Below are 17816 nucleotides of genomic sequence, written 5' to 3' on the forward strand. Positions count from 1 at the left end.
TTTTTTAAACAAGGAAATGGAAGCACAGAAAGGTTATGTATTTTTCCCAAACTCACACAATTACTAAGCAGTGAAGCTAGGTTTCCAACCCTTAACTTTTGTTCCTGTCACATGTACCCGAAATCAACCAGCTCATTTTTGAAGAACACAAGCAGGCCCATCAAAAAAGTCCATGGTTACTGAAAGTTTCATAAAGACACTGAGGAAGGAATTAGCAGTCCTCAAAAATTATCAAATACTATGTATATGGTTTTGCTTAAAGAATAATATATTATACATACATATATTAATTAATATAAAATATATTAATACAGTATAAGTATATATCATATAGATAAGAAATTAATAACAGTGGTTACCTGCAGGTTGTCAAAGGCTAGGAACAAAGAGAAATGCAATTTTTCAAAGCGGACCTTTATATACAGGGTGGGGCAAAAGTAGGTTGACAGTTGTTCATATGGAAAATATTAATAATTAATAAATAATAATATGTACAAGATAAATTCTTTCACGTACTCACAACTGTAACTCTACTTTTCCCCACCCTGTATATGTGTGTATTATATTAACACATATATTAAACAATATGATATCCTACCTATTCCAAAATCCAATTTAAAATTATCATACAACTCTAAAAACACAAGAGATCCTAGAGATAACCCAGTCTAATCTCCTTATTTCATTTGTTCACTAAATTTTATATAATTTCATGATCAAGCATTTCACCCTGTAGAAAGTTTCTGCTAGATCTGTGAGGTCTCCTGATTTCAAGCCAGGGCTCCTCCTATTAAGCATCAGCTCTCAATTAAAGTACCCATGTATACATCCTAAGTGACATGCTTAGGTAAAATGCCATATAAACAAGAATCCCTTTGACAAAGGAGGGCAGATGCTGAGTTATCTGTACATACCTCTGTGAAACTGAAGAAGAGGCCAATGCCCCCAACAAATCTCAAAACCTCTCCAGCGTATTTTCCTATTATCGGAGCACATGATGGACAGTTGTGCCCGTTTTTCATACAGGCCTGAATCAATGAAAGAAAAGAACTTTTATTTCAAAGTCCATTTATAAAGAGCAGATAAAAACTACACCCACAAAAAATTAACGCCTGGAGAATTATATCTGGTTTGGGGCCTTGGTTCTTCAGTAGCATCCAAAATTCTAAGACGGTCCTCAAGATTCCCACTCCCGTCCGTGCCCTGAAGAATCACCCTCTTGAGTGTGGATGAGATTTCTGAATACTATGGATAGTCATGTTTATGCTGCATTGCGTAGAAAACTGTCTTCCCAGAACGGAGAGATCACCACGCTGACTGTGATGCTGCCCTGTTGTGACATGGCTGCCTAGTGAGGACCTGAGGGTAGCCGCTAGGAGCTGAGAGACACGGGGCAAGACAACAAAACTTCAGTCCTACAGTCACCAGGAGCTGAAGATTGGCAGAGGATCCCAAACCTCAGATGAGACTGTAGCCCCAGCCACACCTTGATTTTACCCTGGTTAACCCTGCACAGAAGACCCAGTTACGCCATACCCAGATTCCTGACCCACAGAAACGTAGATAATAAATGGGTGTTGTTGTTTTAAGCCACTATTATTTGTGATACTGTACTACACAGCAATTGAAAACTAATAATCACACAAAAGAAACCTCACTGAGGACATGTCAAGCTCAGGGCTCAGAGAGCTGGTAATAGGAGCTTCTCCAAAATATAAACACATGTGAACTTCCTAGGTGAGCCAAGGTCCAAGTCCATCCTCACACAGAATCAGGTTGGAACTTGAGGGTCAGGGGTCTGGCCTGGGACAAAAGGGTGGCTCTCACTGGTCCATCACTAGCTCAGCTCCCAAAAAGAAAAAGCAAGAAGCTGTGATGGGGAAGAAGAGAGAAAAGACAGTTCCATGCGTCCTCCACCTGACAGTTCCATGCGTCCTCCACCCTGGGGAGGATTAGTAGTTAAAAAGCCCAATTTAGTATAGACTACCTACCACCCTGATACATTTCAAAACAAAGATATTTGAATGCCTCCTCTGCTCTCTAAGGCTGATCTGCTGTTATTTCTCTTCCACAGCTTGTTCTAGGAGGAGTTGAATGGGAAGGAATTACAGGCAAAGCACCAGAAGCACCTGTGTTTGGCAGGACCCTGGAATACTGAGTACTTTCAGAAGTAGGTATTTGAGGACAAATGATACAGTAGTGTGCATGAAATATAAATAAGGCATATGTAAAGCATTTTTAAAATACAATTCAGCACAAAGTCCATTTCTTCTTTGTTCATCATTATATCTCCGAAAAACATTCCATACTTTACTTACAGCCAGACAGGTTTCATTTGTGTTAAAACTTCGGAACCCACAGCAGTTTAAGTTTCTCTGGATGTCATCACGAGCACTTGCGGTATTGTTCCAACCAACTTCCAGAAGCTGACCCTAGAAAATACATTTAACATACACATTAAAATGTGTCATCCCTGAACAAAATGTATAAATCTACAGCCTGCAATTTTTAATACTGCAGGTACCTAAAACAAATACTCTTTATAAGACTATTAAAACTTTTCAAAGGGTGTACCTCAATCTGCAACAAAAATTAAGGCCACTGTTTCTATCCCCAAGAATAAAAAGTCTTAAATTTTACATGCAATTTAACAGAACCACTTGGTCGAAAGGCATAATCCTCAGAGTGTAACAAGAAAAATTTTCCATTGCCCCAAGACTGAGACCCATATGCTTCTGCAAATTACTTTGAAAAGATTAACTGCTAGAATGGAACCATACACATTCTGGAGAAAATGTTTCATTGCGTAATGATGAGGAAAGACTGGGTGAACATCTGTTAGCGTTATCACTTGATTACTCAGCGTAGGCAAAATCCTATTTAAAAGATGCAAAACTACAGCAACAGTTTTAGGGTTCCAATCAGCCCCACTAATGCAATGATTTTCAACTGATGCACTGCAAGAATTTTTAAAACATGCAATACCTGACTATCTAGTCAAGGACACTGACCTCTTTTCCCTTGGACTGTCAAATAAAAAATGACAACAGCCAACACAACAATAGCCGGTGCGAATGAATCAAAATTATACCTATTTTCTTTGTCAGATCATCAAAAAAATATATTTTTGGGTATGCCACAGAATTTTAGTAATTATTTTGTGTGTGCCATGATGAAGAAGGTTGAAAATCGCTGGATTAATGCAGTCAGGAACACAAGATTTTAGCTATGTAGAGTGAAATGGCATTCTGCATAAGAAGAGATATTTTATACTCCAATTATTCCTCCCCCCTTTTTCTTATGTATATTATGTGGCATAATGAAGCAGAAGGGAAAATTCTTTGCTTACCTGTTGTTCCTCGTTCAGGGCCAAACAAGCACACGATACAGAAAACTGAACAATAAATACAAGTAAGAGAATGATCATGTACTGAGAATTAAAGTTAAGGTTATTTCTTAACACTCTTAAAACAGTATAAAACAGAGGTACTAGAAGGAATTCACCTAGAAAACAGAACAAATGTCACTTAGAGGAAGTTCAAATAGAATACATGTAATTATTATTTTGATAATACACAGTAGCTGTAAGTTCAAATAGAAAAATATTGATAGCAATGATAATTACTTAACTAAAAGTTGACCTATTAGACTTTCATTGAGATTAAAATAAAATTCTTACATATATAAAATGGGAAATAAGAATAAACATGTATCACTATAAAATTCTCAACCGAATATTAACATGTTGGAAAGGGCCAGAAGGTTCTGACTCATCGCAGTGCAAATGAACTTGTACCACATAAACAGAACTATACTGACCCTGCAAAATACATTCTGCATGATGTGCAAAGCAGAGAGTGGGAATATGTAAACACACAGTAACCTCACCCTAAGACGTGCTCCTAATGTTGGTTGAACAAATGCACACAGCGCTTGCTGGGAGTTTCTGACAATTTACTAACGATAATTTTTAAATAGTTGTAGTTATTAAAGAGTAACCACTAAAAGTAAGAACAAACCCAACTGGGGTACAAGTCCCCTTTTAAAAAAGGATACAAAGAAAAGCAACACCTGGTGGTGTTTCACAGCTCCGATCAGCCCCACTAAGGCGATCAGGAACAAGAAGATGCCCACCGCAATGACCACGCCGACCACCCGGAGGCTGGAAATCAGCCCGAAGCCAATGCCCCATGCAGCAATTCCAATCAGCAACAGACTGACCAGCTGCAAAAACAAACAAAAAGGGAAGAGAGAAAGAGGGAAAAGCATCAATTTGATAAAATAATATCAAGGACATTGTTTAGGCACCCACTTAGTGTCTTACAAATGATAGCTAATATTCAATATTAGCATACATACAAGATCTCAGTAGAAAATATCACTTTAACAAATTATATCAAATCCTCAGTCATGCTTTTAAAAAACTAACAATAATCTATAAAATTATTATGGAGCCTCAGAGGTCCTCTGGTTGATACTAAGTCTAACTGATTTCTACTTAAGTGTTTGAAATAATAGCATATGTAAAACTTCTAGACTCCAATACATCTCAGTCTAATGTACTGATTTCTTCATGTGGAAATCACTTATCTTTCCTTCAAAGTCTAGCTGGACTGTAACCTTCTCTGTGATGCCCTCCTAGATCCCAACAAACTAAATTAATCTCACCATTCTCTGGGCAACTAGAGAGCAAGACTCCCCCCATCCCCATCTTTTCATTTATCTCCCCCAGAACCTATCACAGAACCTGGTCATTGGGAACAGTAGAACACTTCTCAGAGTTGTTGCAGGAATAAATGGCTTTGGGTGTCATTATCTACTCTAACAGAATTCATACACACTTGGTCCTTGAAGAATACAAGTTTGAACTGTGTGGATCCACATATACGCAAACTTTTCTCAATAAATACCGACAGTACTGTAAATGTATTTTCTCTTCCTTACTATTTTCTTTTCTCCAGCTTACTTTATGGTAAGAACACAGTATATAATACATATAACATAGGAAATATGTGTTAATCAACTGTTTGTGTTATCAGTAGGCTTCCGGTCAACAGTTAAGTTGACTGTTGTTAAATTCTGAGGAAGTCAAAAGTTATATGTGTATTTTCAACTGTGTGGGGGGTCAGTGCCCCAACCCCTGCATTCTTCAAGGGCCCCTCTATGGAGCGAGACCATTAGAACTTTTAGGATGAAAACAGTGTAAGAGACTTTAGCTATTCAGAGTAAAAATGGCATTCTGAGTAAGAAGAAATTATTTTACATTCCAATAATTTTATTTATATATTTATAAAACTAAACCAAGTGAAGAGAGAGAACACATGCCTCAAAAACCGGTCATTATCTATAAAACTCAAAGTTACAATTATTTCTTTAAAATAACACAAATAAATAGCATCCCGTATAAAGATTATAATTAGCTGATAGAAGACACAGCATAAACAGGTAAGTGGGAAGGGTGGGGGTGGGGGGACAGGAAGGAAACAGTATTTTCTTTTTTTCTATATAGCCCTGGAAAATTAGGAAAGGTAATAATGCTAAGTGCTAATATTTTATTGAGCTATAAACTGGCTATTTCATACTTTACATGTAAAAACCTTCCTAACAACCTTAAGATATAGATACTACTATTATTGCACTTTACAGATGGGGAAATGGAGGCATGGAAGTACCAGGTTAACGAGCCTACGATTACATAACTAATAATGACAGAGATGAGCTCTGAATCCAGGCAGTGTGTCTGTTTCTCATGACGTGGCCTCACCATGCAGGGCCTTTATTCTGAAGGTTCTGGGTCTCCTAAAGTAGAAGGCTGGAGACATGGCTGGAAAGATCGTCTTCTATCTCTCTTATTTTTTTTTTAACTCATCTTTATTGTTGAATGTATTACAGATGTCCCCTCCCCTTTTTTACCCATTGCCCCCTCCTCTCCAATCCCAGCCCCCTCCTGCCTTGCCCACACTATTATCGGTAGGAGACAGTATTTTCAATTCAATGAAGAGTCAACCACTTCCTGGAACGAGCTGACAGTATAATACCCAGTTGGGAGAAATAAAAATGAATAAAATATACTTGTTTAGCATCATTTCAAGGCGTAATAAAAACGTTCTTTCAAAATAAAAAATAAATCATCACTCATCCCAATGGATCTTTTTACACTCAAATGTATAATTTCTGATATGTGTAATCATAATTTAGACACAAATTTCAAATGTCTTGGCATATAAAACTTCATACACATGTAGAGATGCAAGTGAAACTACTAAATATTGGCAAATATTGCATCTATTTGTATTTCCATCCATTTATCATAAAGAAACAAAGTTTGAGAATGAAAGAAACTATCAGAAGCAGGACAGAAAGAAGTTATGGATTTATTCCGACTTGTTCTCTAGAGCAGTTCGTACACACAGAACACTTTTATTTTTAGAGACAGAGGCGGAGGGGAAAAATTCTGACAAATTTTGCCACCCAGAAATTTGCAGTCCCTCTCATTTTCTCAACAGCTTCTTATCAGCAGCTCTGTTTGCTTCTGTCTCACTCCTATTATTTCATTCACAATCTTCTCACAACTTCAAACAACCTTGGATTGAGAAAAGTCCTCTCTGCCCCATCACAAGTGGGGCTATTTCTGACTCTGTTGTATCCAAATGTAACACATTCTCTTTCAGGAGGCGTGAAAGGCAGAAGCCTGAAGGTGTGTGCAGGGGCGAGATGATGGCAGGAGGGGAGAGGGCAGGAGGGGAGAGGGCTGCACGGCGTCCGCACTGTAGATGGTCCACGCTCTCCCTGCACATCAGAGTGACTTGCCGTATCGTTCAGGGTCTCCCGAGAAACAGAACCAACACGCTATATATGTAGGGAAAGACATTTTAAGGATTTGGCTCATGCAGTTGTGGGGACTAGCAAGCCTGAAGTTGCAGGGCAGGGTGGCAGGTTGGACATCCGAGTAGGATCTGTATGATACAGTCTTTAGAGAGAACTCCTTCTTCCTTAGGAAACCTCAGCCTTTGTCCTTAATGCTTTCATATTTTATATTGTGGATGAGGACCACAATATGGAGGGCAGTTTGCTTTACTTAAAATCGATTGAGTGTAAACGTTAACCACGTCTAAAAACTACCTTCACAGCAACATTTAGACTAGTGTTTGAACAAACATCCGAACATCGCAGCCTAGCCAAGCTGACATGTAAGTTAACCAACACATGACAACTTTGAGTTCTGGATATGATCTCTATTTCTTAATTCAGTTACATTCAAGGGCAGGACTATCATTCTATATTTCTTTATTTGAGTCTTACAGCCAAAAAGTTCTGAAGCATGAATATAATATGATACATAAAATTCTTCTAACCCCATAGTTTTAAAGAATCCTTTTGAGAGTCATACCAAATCCTTACTACATCAATGACATTCTCACCACAAGTTAAATATTTATCAACAAACAGTTGGTGCCCACTATGCACTAAAGCCAAAGACAAAACATCCCAACCAGATCAAAGGTTGGAAAATTTCTCTGTACAGGGCCAGATATTTACCATCTGGCTCTGAGGATCCCATGGTTTCTGCCACAACTATTCAATTATAGCCTGAAAGCAGCAATAGAAAATAGCCACAGAAACGAGCAGGGCAGGGTTTCAACAACACTTCATCGAAAGACATAAAATTTAAATTCATATAATTCTCATATATAACAAAAATATTCTTTCTTTGTCCCCCCTTCCCCCCCACTCGCCATGGAAAACCATTTGCAGGGGGCAGGCTATTCAATAATAGTCAATGGAGTGGATGTGGCCCATGGGCTGTAGTTTGCTGACTCTTGTTCCAGAAGTCAGCATAGGAGAGAATGAAAACTTACACGTCCCTACAAATAATTGCTATGCCAGAGATTTCCTAAAGGTGGGTCAGAGTACAGAACAATAATCCAAAACATCCAAATAACCAGAATAGGACAAAGATTGCAAAGATACGGTAAAAGAGCAGGCAGTCGGCTGAAAAATGATCACACTGTGAATATTACCTTACAGAGCAAAAGAATGACTAGCATCTTATACGGCAAAAGATGTGACTAAATTAAGGATCCTAAAAAGAGGAGCTTACCCTGGATTATCGGGTGGGCCTAAATGTCATTACAAGTACCTTATAAGAGAGAGGCAGTGGGAGATGACAGGGACACCCAGAGAAGGGACGACAATGAAAAGATAGGCAGAGTTTGATGTGGCCACAGGACAAGGAATGCTGGCAGCCATCAGAAGACACAAGAAGCAAGGAAAAGATTCTCCCCCAGGGCCGTCAGAGCCTTGCAACCCTGCTGATACCTCGATTTCGAACTTCTGGTTTCCTGAACTGCGAGAATACATTTCTGCTGTTTCTAAGTGTCTGTGGTAATTTGTCACAGCAGCCCTAGGGAAGTAATACAGAACAATGCACACATCTGGAGTTGGGCAAGTCAGGAACCTCTAACTCTTACAGAAAGCTCCCTGATCTCTTACCACCAATGGCATCCCTACCATGTAGCTGGGGCGAAGTATTCCGGTATCCTGCCAGCACCTCCTGGGAAACCAAATGCCTTCTTTACAACAGCAGCATTTCAGCAAAATGAGAAAACTGTTCTCTGCTCTTCTAGCTCCCAACTGACAGGCTCGTTCCTAATGAGACACTTTTCCCCTTTGAAACATAATGTCTGCAACTAAAAGGTGGGGGCGGGGGCACTTTATCCCTTCTATAAAGTTTCAGGTCTCAGGCTAGACATTATGCTGTTATTGAAAACATTATCCAGAATATTCACAAGTATTTCTGCCGTGATTTTTTCTTCCCTAGCTAGGGGAAAATAAAGGCTACACCCTTCTGTATATCTCTCTGTCAAGAGTCTTCCCCATCAAGTGCACTCTGCTACGTGTCTAATACAGTTTTCAGTCTATCTTCATCACTAATACCAGGTACCTTTCCTTCAAACACACTGAAGAGAGAATTAGTTTCCCACTGTTGCTTTAACAAGTTATCACAAGCTTAGTGGCTTAAAACAATACCGATGAATTCTCTTGCAGTTCTGGAGGTCAGAGTCCAACATGGAGCATGGGTCTCACTCAGCTGAAAGCGTGGTGTCAGCAAGGCTGCATTCCTTCTGGAAGCTCGAGGGGAGAATCCATTTCTTTGCCTTTTCCAGCTTCTAGAATCCATGGCCTGCAGCCGCTATTCCACCTCCAGGGCCAAGGTTTCAATCACACTTCATTGAAGATGCTGTAGCATCCTCAGATCTCGGACTACAGCCTGCTTCCCTAAGCACGTCTCTTTCTCTGCACAAACTCTCCTACAGCCCCTTATAAGGACCTTTGTGATTACATAGGTCCACCCCAGATAATTCAGAATAATCGCTCTATCTCAAGATGCTTAATTTAATCACGTCTGCAAAGTCCCTTTTGCTATATGAAATAATATATTCATAAGTTCCAAGGATTGGAATATGCACCGTTGTGGGGAGAGGGGTATTATTCAGCCAACCACATAGGGTTCTGGGAACATGGACAACTGAGTTACTATAGAATCATTCCTTCTACAAATACTTTGAAATATTGAAAAAGGCTGTAACATTTAATTTAAATATATAGCTGGGCACAGAGAAACTATGAGAAATTCCCAAGGGAAAGAACTTTAAGTCAGAACTAAAAGCATACATGTGGTGCCCTGGCCAGTTTCGCTCAGCAGTTAGAGCGTCAGCCCGTGGACCAGGGAGTCCCGGGTTCAGTTCCCACTAAGGGCACGTACCTCGGTTGCAGTCTGTCCCCGGCCCCAGCTGGGGTTGTGCGGGTGGTAAACAGCTGATGTGTCTCTCTCACACCAATGTTTCTCTCCCACTCTATCTGAAGATAAATGCAAAAAAATATCCTCTGGTGAATATAAAAAATAAAATAAAAAAATTTAAAAAGTGTACAAGTGGTGTTGTGCGGGCCCAGGAGAGGGTGGGAAGGACTTCCTGGATCACGACAGTCCCTGCAAGGGGAAGGACTTGAGTTTTAAACCAGGCAGAATTGGGAAGTGAAACTAAGACCCTTGAATAGCTAGGACCTCCAGAAAGCAGTATTTTCCGTGTAAGGGGTTATAGGAAAACTACGCCACTACACCCAGGAAGACAGTGCAGATTTTTGAGTCTCTTCAGAAAGCCTTCTGCAAGAAAGAGAAACAGCAAGCCCACCATGCCCATGTCTGGGTGTAAATGTGCGCTACCCAGGCATGCAGCAATCGTCAAGCCAAGCAGCTTAGATAAGAGCTGGATCACAGGCGGTGATGGAATTCAGGAAAGAAAAATTCACAGAAACAAATCCGAAATGACTCGGGAGGGGCACGTCTGAATCCCAGTCCTGATACCATTCCCAAAGAAAAAAAATAAAAAGTTTGTTGTTAATCAAAAAATCACAAACACATTAAGAAAAAGAAAAATCTACCATGACAGGGGTGCAAAAGAAGAATTAGCATTCCCAAGAACTTGAGGTAATAGAGACAAATAAATAAGACTAAAATTAAACTCACTAAAAAGATAAAAGGAATAAAAACAACATGGAAAAAAACGAAACTATATTTAAAAATGCAGACCTGAAAAAGAGCCAAACACAGCAAATCCATTAAACACGGAAAGAAGAGAAACATATAACAGGAAGGATAAATAAAGCTTCATTAAAAAAAGAAAAAATTGACTTTTGAGCAAGATGGCAGCATAGGTAAAAGCCTCCTCCCACAACCACATCAAAATTACAACTAAACCATCATTGAGAACCACCTGCCATCGAGCTGATGGCAGTCCTACAACTAGGAAATTAAAGCAGCAGCCACACAACACTGGTGGGAGGGGACAGGCTGGTCCCACACCCACGCGCGGCGATAAAAATCAGGAGGACACCTCGGCTGGGAAGGTCCTTCCTGAGGACTGAGGGGTCCCCGTCCCACACCAGGCCCCCAGCTCAGGGTTCCAGTGCCAGGAAGAGAATCCCCATCACTTCTGGCTGGAAAACCAGCGGGAACTGAGGCTCAGGGAGGCTGAGGCTGCAGGAGCCCCAGGCAGCTCCTCTTAAAGGGCCCGTGCACGGACTTACTCAGACTCGAACCCTCCAGGCTCCAAAGTGGGGGAGGCAGCTTGAAAGGCACAGAAGACAACGGGGAAAGAATTGAGTTGTTTGACATCAAGGTAGAGCTGGAGAGGCAGCATTCTCCCAAACAATCATACTGGCGGAGGCCTTTGTTCCTTTGGTGAGCCCTTCCCCCACGAGGCAGGCAGACGGCCACCATATCTGGGACTCCAGCATCCTGACTCATGCTGGTTGTCCGGCCCTGGTGACTCCCTGAGGCCCCGCCCCACCCAACTCTCAGGCCCACCCAAGCTGTTTCCTGTGGCTTTACCATAGGATTGGACAGTTTTGGCTCCTATTTCAGATTTTCCTAAAATCTCTCACACAGCATCTGGCCTCAGTGAGCCCCATACCTCTCACTAAGTGGCCCCAGGCCTGGCACTAGAAGCAGCCAACCTTGGTTCACAGCTTGGCTTCACCTGGGCACCTCCAAGCCCAGCAAAAGAAGCAGCCATCGGTAGCTTTGTAGCTTATGCCTGGTGGCCCCAGATAGAACACAGGCAGTGGCTGACCTTGGCCTGTGCCTCCCGTGAGGCCACAGAGCCAGCACACCCAGTGGACAGCTTCATATCACGTCTAAGCACCATGACCCAATCACCTCCCCAAGTGACACATTCAAGGGGTGGACTCAGTGGGTACCAGAGACCTGCTGAAGTAAGTCTTGCTCTGTGTGGTGGGCCCCTGCACAGCTGATCCTCCAAGGTGGTCAGAGGTCAGTGGGCATAGCCAATTCTTACAGCTGATCAGCCTGAGTAAATCCCCCCCATTGACATGCCAGTAGCAATCAAGACTCAATTACAACAGAAGGGTGGACAGTCCACATGAGGGGTGCACCTTGAGTGCCTAGCTGGGGTGATCAGGGAGGCTGTGCCCCTAGACCCTACAGGACACCTACTACAATAGGCCACCCTACTTAGCCTAGGAGACATAGCAACTCTACCTAATACATAGAAACAAACACAGGGAGCCAGCCAAAATGAGGAGACAAAGAAACATGTCCCAAATGAAAGACCAGAATAAAACTCCAGGAAAAGAACTAAAGGAAATGGAGGTAAGCAATCTAACAGATGCAGTGTTCAAAACACTTGTTATAAGGTGCTTTATGAACTTAGTGAGGACCTCAAGAGCATAAAAAAGGACCAGTCAGAAATGAATGATGCACTAACTGAAATAAAGAATAATTTACAGGGAATCAACAGTAGAGTAGGTGAAGCCGAGAATGAAACCATCAATTTGGCATATAAGGTAGCAAAAAATACCCAATCAGAACAGCAAAAAAAAAAAAAAAAAAAAAAAAGAATCCAAAAATATGAGGATAGTGTAACGAGCTTCTGGAAAAATTTCAAGCATACCAATGTTAGTATCATGGGGATGCTGGAAGGAGTAGAGAGAAAGTAAAAAATTGAAAACCAATTTGAAAAAAAACAAAACAACAGAAAACTTCCCTAATTTGGGGAACAAAACAGACATACAAGTCCAGGAAGCACAGAGAGTCCCAAACAAGATGAACCCAATCAAGCCAAGATGCATAATAATTAAAATGCAAAAGGTTAAAGACAAAGACAGAATCCACCCGGCAGGTGTGGCTCAGTAGATTGAGCCACCTCCCATGGACTGAGAGGCCCTGGTTCAATTCCTTGTCAGGGCACATGCCCAGGTTGCAGGCTAGATCCTTAGTAGGGGGTGTGCAGGAGGCAGCCGATCAATGTTTCTTTCTCACATCGATGTTTCTATCTCTCTCCCCCTCCCTCCCTCCCTCTCTAAAAAAGTCAATAAAAACATATTTTTTAAAAAAAGACAATGAGAGAATCTTAAAAGCAACAAGAGAAAATCAGTTAGTTACCTACAAGGGCAATTCCTTAAGAATGTCAGCTGATTTTTCTAAAGAAACTTTGCAGGCCAGAAGAAAGTGACAAGAAATATTCAGTGACAAAAAGCAAGGACCTACTACCAAGATTACTCTATCCTGCAAAGCTGTCATTTAGAATCGATGGTCATATAAAGAGCTTCCCAGACAAGAAAAAGTTAAAGGAGTTCATCACCAGCAAACCAGTATCATATGAAACACTAAAAGGGTATTCGTGAAGAAGATAAAAAATATGAACAATAAAATGGAAATAAATACATATCTATCAACATTTGAATCTACAAACAAAATGAACAAGCAGGACAGAAACAGACTTGTAGATAAGAGATTTTTTGATGGTTGTCAGATAGGAGGGGGTTGAAAGAATGAGTGAAAAAGGTGAAGGGATTAAGAAGTACAAATTGGTTGTTAGTCTGACAATCCTCAGAGTGAAGGGGGTTGACGGGGTTGGGAAGAGATAAAGCAAGGAACTTATTGCATACATGCATAACCAATGGACACAGACAATAGTATGGGTAAGGCAGGAGAGGCGTGGGAGTCATTGGAGGAAAAAGGGGGGATATGTGTAATACTTTCAACAATAAAGATAAATTTTTTTAAAATACAGTAAAAATTTACAAGACTTGAGCAAAACAAAAAAAAAAAAATTAAAGAAAAACAAGAATAAATCTCCCAAAATTTCCTTTACTGATAAAAATAGCTATCGCCCAGCTGGTGTGGCTCAGTGGATTGAGCATCATCCCATGGACTGAAAGGTCCCAGCTGGATTCCCAGTCAGGGCACATATCCAGGCTGCAGGCTTGATCCCCAGTAGGGGGGCATGTAGGAGGCAGCCAATCAATGTTTCTCGCTCGCCAATGTTTCTATCTCTCTCCCCATTCCTCTCTCTCTAAAAAATCAATACAAACATATTTTTTAAAAAATACGTATCAAAAACCCAAAACAAAAATCATACTTAGTGATGAAACCTGAGAAACATTTCTTTCAAAATTCAGGAGTAGGACAAGGGTTCCAGCTATCACCATGTCTGTTTGCACTGTAGTGGAGGTCTTAGACATCTGAATAAGAGTGAACACAGAACAAAGATGAAGGGAAAACACCATTGCCATTATTCTAATTAACAGGAGGCTCTATGAAGGAAATCTAAGAGAATGCAATTATTAAAACTGGAAAGAACCAGAAAAGTAGCTATAGATAGGATCAATACACAAAAATCAGCAGCATACTGATGTACCAAAAAAAAAAAAAGTTGATGCATTTTTAGGATGAAATTTGTAATAGGCCCCAAAATATAAGGTACATATAAATAAACCTAACAAAAATTATTACAAGAGATTTAGGGAGAAAACTGTGAAATGAGTTGAAGAACATGAAAAACTCCTAAATTAAATGAAAAGATATATCATATTCATGGGTGGGAACACTCATTATAATAAAGCATCAACTGACCTCCAATTTAGCCTACAACTTTAATTTCTAGTCAAAGCCTCAACAGATTTTGGGTGAAATGTTTTACTATGACCCATTAATTTACATGGAAGAATAAATGTCACCAAAGAACTATAAACATTTTGAAGATTAAAAAGAAAGACCTGTGATCTGCTGCGCTTGTCCTCAGCCCAGCTGCACCGTCACCAGCACCATGCACAAGAAATGCTCCAAGTGGCAAATCGACCTTTCTCAAAGGTCACATCTAACTGTCCCAAATTGCGCCTTTGCTGTTGTCTTCACCATGCTCTGCAAAACCTGAACCTCACTCTACATCTTTTGGACATGTTTTAGTTTTAAAATTAGTAAATACATAAATGAAACTAAAAGAACTAAAGAAATTAAAAATCATCCAAACCAATATCAGAACTTATTTTAATGGTTCAGTAATTAAAACCAAGGAACTGACACAGATCTAAATAAGCCAACGATGTGGGCCTGGAGAGAGATGAGTTCTAAATCAGGAGGGAAAGAGTAGGCTTCCCTTAATAGCTTCTCATTTTCAAAAGAATAGTAGTCCCTACCTCACACCATAGATGTAAACCCTAAATATAAAAAGCAAAATTTAAACTTTTAGGAAAAAATACAGAAACATGTTTTGATTTTGTGGTTAGTTAAGAAATTCTTCTTAAGCAAGAACCCCCCAAAGCATCTATAATACTAACATTGCATTTACTATGTGCAAGGAAGTACTGTACGTGCTTTGCATTTATGAACTAATCTCCACAACAAGAAGTAGGTAGTACTGTTGCCTCCATTTTCCAGATGAGAAACATCGTGCACAGAGATGTTAAGTAACTTGCTCAAGGTTACACAGCAAGGAAGGGACAGAACTAGGATATGAACCCAGGTTGTCTGGCTACAGATTCTGTCTTCTTACCTACCACACTATACCTCACATTAAAAAAATTTTTTTTAATTTTTCTTTCTTTTATTGATTTTAGAGAGAGAGGAAGGGAGAGGGAGAGAGAGACAGAAACATCGATGAGTGAGAACATCGAATGGCCATCTCCTGCATGCCCCCAACTGGGGATTTGGCCCACAACCTGGGTATGTGCCCTGACTGGGGATCGAACCGGCGACCTCTTGGTGCATGGGTCGATGTTCAACCACTGACTCACACCGGCCAGGTAAAATTTGTAAATATTATATAATAAAAAACACCAGAAAGGGGGAATATCTGTAATACTTTCAACAATAAAGATAATTTTTAATGTAAAAATATAAAAACTAAAAAAAAAATAAAAATAAAAAACACACAAACAAACATAAGATAGGCCTAGGACTAGAAGATATTTCCGGCACACATATATATTAAAAAACACCTACAAATCAACTTAAAAGAACAAAAAGCACACTGAATAGTAGTCAAAGGTAATTTAAAAGGCAATTCGCAGAAAAAGAATCCAAAGGCCAGTCAAGATGATGTGAAATCTCATTATACACCAGGAACACAAATTTTAGAACAACGAGATACCATCTCACATGTACTTGATTGGAAAAAATCAGCCTGATGACACCAAGAACGTGGAGAATCTAGACCTCACATTCCAGCGGAAGTGGAAACTGCTGTAGCCAGATTCTGAACAATTTGGCAGCACCTAGAAAAAGTAAAGACATGTATCCCGTACTAAACAAGAAATTCTGCTTCTGGGTTCACACCCGAGAGAAACACCATGCCCCCAACCAGACACACATCAGGATCTCTGCAGCCTTGCTTGTAATAGTAAAAAATTGAAAACCTCAACACCATGACTAGGGAATTCATAAACTCAGGTGTGATCACACAGCAGAATACAAACGATTTGGATCCATTTTTATTAAGTTGATAAATTTCAAACATAAAAGAAATAAAACAAATTATATAAATATTTATTTTTTATATATATAAATTTTCAAACACAAAAAACAATACTAAATACACTTTGTGGTTGATTAATAGGTCAAATTGTCATAAATATATAAACGTGCATGGAAGTGACATGTTGATTTCAGGACAGTGACTACTTTTGAGAGGAGAAGAATGGGACATGGGATGGAAAGTGCACCTTTAGCTGTATTACAACACTTAACTTCTTGAAAAGAGAGAGATGCGGCAAAACACTGGCATCTGTGAAATCGGGATGTTGGGCTCACAAGAGTCGACCGCGTTATTTTCTGTGCATGTAAAATATATCTTGATTAAAACTGGACTCGAAAATTTAACAGCCCCTTTCTTACTAGGGCGACAATTCTAAATTCTGCTTTGCTTTCCTCTGAAAATTGGTCCAGCTTTCCTCACCCAGCCTTTGTTCTCACAGCTTTGTTCCCAAACAGCTATTTAAATCAAGATCTCATTTGTCTCTCAAGTATTTCACATTAATTCCTCTCTGTGCATCTCCAAGTACTGTCCTCACTCTCCCCTACAACCTGTTCCACGTAGGGAAGAGAAGGCCTTCGGATGAAGGTGGGTACCCCTGAAATCAGAGGCAATAACGCTGCCCCTCCACTTGTTTATGACAGAAAGCAAAGCTCTAGGTTTATCACGCTTGGGTGCTCTTACATGTGGAACAAGACATGACCCTATCACCCCCTTCTCATACCCAATTCTCAAGCACACACATACACACAAATAGACATTCTCATTGGTAAGGTGGGAGAGAAGATAGATGTAGCCGTCCAATCCAAAACAAATTTTGAATATATTATTACAACAATGAAACTGTCCAAACATAAACTTATTTGAGCTAATAATTTTCTGAGAAGCCCCCAAAATATATTAGTTTTTTTTTACCTAAAAAATTGAAAACAATATAAATGTTTTCTTGCCTATGACCAGTGTTTCCAATACATTGTAACAAAAATCCCGAGTAGTCATAATTCACATTTTCAATTAGAAGTAACACCTGAAGATTTATGATATGGCTCTTAAGTAGATATGATTATCAGTGTTTTTCCTATAAAAGAAGCTTTTAAAGATAATAATTAAACTATTTCTGAGTAGCAGTAATTATATGTTATGGTTGGTTTGTAATTCTGAAGGGAACAGAATTATAAAGAAGTCTCCCAAACTAGTGATCTGGTTAATTAATAATTAATTCCATAAAACTAATTCTAACTGTATAAATTAAAAGCCTCTGTTTGTCACTAGAACTTGGTAGACTGCAAGAATCTTTTGTTCAATAATAACAAGTTTCCTTATGAGACAATTGTAACAGAAAGTAAATTTAGACCTATGACAAATAGTTTCCTTCCTCTGAGACAGAATGCTGATAAAAACAGACCATGAATCTGTTAACTCGTTGATAGCAATGTTTTTATGAGCAGGAAGCTCCAACCTTTCCTGTTTTCTCCTTAAAAC

The 17816-nt window shown here is 39.7% G+C and overlaps 1 protein-coding gene across 1 annotated transcript in view; it reads right to left on the reverse strand.

Annotated features, from left to right (window-relative positions):
• The window catches only part of TSPAN13 (tetraspanin 13), a 38283-nt gene that overhangs the window by 7453 nt on the left and 13014 nt on the right, over positions 1 to 17816 (reverse strand). The window contains exons 2-5 of the mRNA XM_036247564.1: positions 4057 to 4224; positions 3350 to 3430; positions 2319 to 2432; positions 915 to 1028 (exon numbers count right to left, since the gene is read on the reverse strand). Of these exons, the coding sequence (XP_036103457.1) occupies positions 915 to 1028; positions 2319 to 2432; positions 3350 to 3430; positions 4057 to 4224 (477 nt within the window). The remainder of the gene's footprint in view (positions 1 to 914; positions 1029 to 2318; positions 2433 to 3349; positions 3431 to 4056; positions 4225 to 17816) is intronic.

Source organism: Molossus molossus, unplaced genomic scaffold, assembly GCF_014108415.1.
Source record: "Molossus molossus isolate mMolMol1 unplaced genomic scaffold, mMolMol1.p scaffold_m16_p_7, whole genome shotgun sequence".
In the NCBI taxonomy this organism is placed as follows: Eukaryota; Metazoa; Chordata; class Mammalia; order Chiroptera; family Molossidae; genus Molossus; species Molossus molossus.